This window comes from Loa loa (assembly GCF_000183805.2).
Source record: "Loa loa unplaced genomic scaffold supercont3.189, whole genome shotgun sequence".
NCBI classification, from domain to species: Eukaryota; Metazoa; Nematoda; class Chromadorea; order Rhabditida; family Onchocercidae; genus Loa; species Loa loa.
The window spans coordinates 21,159-23,197 of NW_018108369.1; the positions used below are offsets into that span (position 1 = coordinate 21,159).

At 31.1% G+C, this 2,039-nt stretch overlaps 1 protein-coding gene across 1 annotated transcript; it reads left to right on the forward strand.

The window, feature by feature from the left end:
• Nucleotides 1–1,191: 1,191 nt before the first annotated feature.
• LOAG_15016 (hypothetical protein) lies at nucleotides 1,192–1,765 on the forward strand (the record flags this gene model as incomplete). The annotated part of the gene is made up of 3 exons (XM_020448886.1): nucleotides 1,192–1,242; nucleotides 1,337–1,420; nucleotides 1,523–1,765. The coding sequence occupies 3 exons, from the start codon at nucleotides 1,192–1,194 to the stop codon at nucleotides 1,763–1,765; spliced, it is 378 nt and encodes a 125-aa protein (XP_020300998.1).
• Nucleotides 1,766–2,039: the final 274 nt, after the last annotated feature.

The window sequence follows — 2,039 nt, forward strand, 5'->3', positions numbered from 1 at the left end:
ATTTTATTGTTTTATTCTCCGAACTTTGCAATAATTTCAATATTTTTTATTATATACTAAAGATCCTTTATAAAATTCCGACATTTGCATATAAGTTCTTTGCAACATTTGAACAATTGTACGTAAGTAGATTGGAAAGTAGATTGGACGTAAGCAGATATAAATATATTGGAAGCAATTTACAACAATGGGCTTTCTTTGTCTGCAGCATTTGAACATTGCAATTAAGACTGGTTAAAAAATTGGAAGAGATGAATCTGATTTGTAAAAAATTTCTCTATTTGGGATAACTAATCCCAAATAGAGAAAATTTTTTCCCCATACATTCGATTGGAGCATTCACCTATGTAATTGAAATTGTTTCTTGGCTTCTATTATGAACAATCATCCACTACTTCACCTTTTCTTTCTTTTTTATTTATTTATTTCGGATGCGCTTGCTGATAAATCTCATCGTAGCCATTATCATCATCTTATCACTCTGTTACTATCATTTCATTGTTTACAAGACTTTTTATACTTGATGTTCATGTTTTTTGAGCTAAAAAATTTTTCCATTTTTAAAACCATAGTATTTTCAAATTTCGCAAATTTTTTCTCCACACAACAAATTTGAAAACTAAGTTTAAGAATGGATATGAAGTCCGAACAAAAGATTTAATGAAATCATTCAGCATCTATAAATGCAGTTTTTTCTTCTCTTTAATATAGCCTCAATTTTGAAGTTTTCGGAAAATTGAAACGAAATGAAACGAAATTGTCCAAAAAAATATGCCGATGGCTTTGCATAAATTAATTTTCACAATGCAATATAACAGCTAAAATAAAATTATTCAGTATGGAGGATTAAACGGTCATTGTTATCACTGCATTATTACATATGGGCATAGATTATTAATACGGATAGTTTGCTACTCCCATCTGGATAAACATTTATACAGACGATACTTTCACAATTTCAACAGAAGTGACTGGAGCCGTCTATATTAAACGCTCTTCTACGAATTTCACACGATAGGTTCTATTTCATTTATTTCGATAGGGAATGTCAGTTGTTTCAAAGTTTCACATTATGAGAAAGATTTTGGAATTTCCAGCAAACGTGCAAACAAGTACTTTTTTTTCAAAACAAAATTATCTTCTAATCAAATTTGTATGAATAAAGTTTGCGCAAAGTCGTTTGGATGAAAGATGTCACCACGCTGTACTTGCAATAAATGTGCAACTGTTTTCTTTTTCAAGGTTAATATATTTAGAAAAGCATTTACTGGATCTTTACATAATTTCCAAACAAGTGATATTATCCAGTGCATCAGTAAATTTGAATATCTTTCAGAATTGGCAAGGAATTATTCTCTTCAATATGCATTTTATCTGTTTCGCCTTTTTCTTCTTCCAGTTGAGCAACATTCAAATTACTGTAAGTTTATTTAAAGTTAAAAAATACAACATGGTACTGCAATATTCCGAAAATTTCAAAATCCTAATAAAATGTGAGATAGACAATTTCATATTATTTGAGAAAGCGCAAACGGAGCAAACAGAATTGTTGGATTTACCAGTGTCAAAAGTGACTGAGGAAGGGAATGTACCAATAGATTTGCCAATGCAAAGAGTAAGTGGAGAAATAGGAGGATGGTGGTTATTAGTCAACGAAGGGTCTAAGAGATACAGAAAATTAATGAATTTAACAGTCAAAGACGAGATAATGAACGAGAAAGCGTCAGAAAAAGGAACGAATAAAGTATGTAAAGAGGAAAAATAAAGTATGTAGGATAAAGTATGTAAAGAGGAAGAAACAAATTCGAAAAAAGGTGGGACGATTAAAAGGTGGGGCCGTAATAACACATGTTTTTGTCAAATATGCGACAGAACATTTTTTTTTCTCCAAATTATCCACTGTGGAAGCCCATGTGAGGACTCAAACAGGTGTGAATTTGTACAGCTGTCAAATACACAACAGAGCATTTTTTTTTTTCTATATTATCCACTGTGGAAGCCCATATGACAATCATACGGGTGTAAAGTTGTACAGTTGT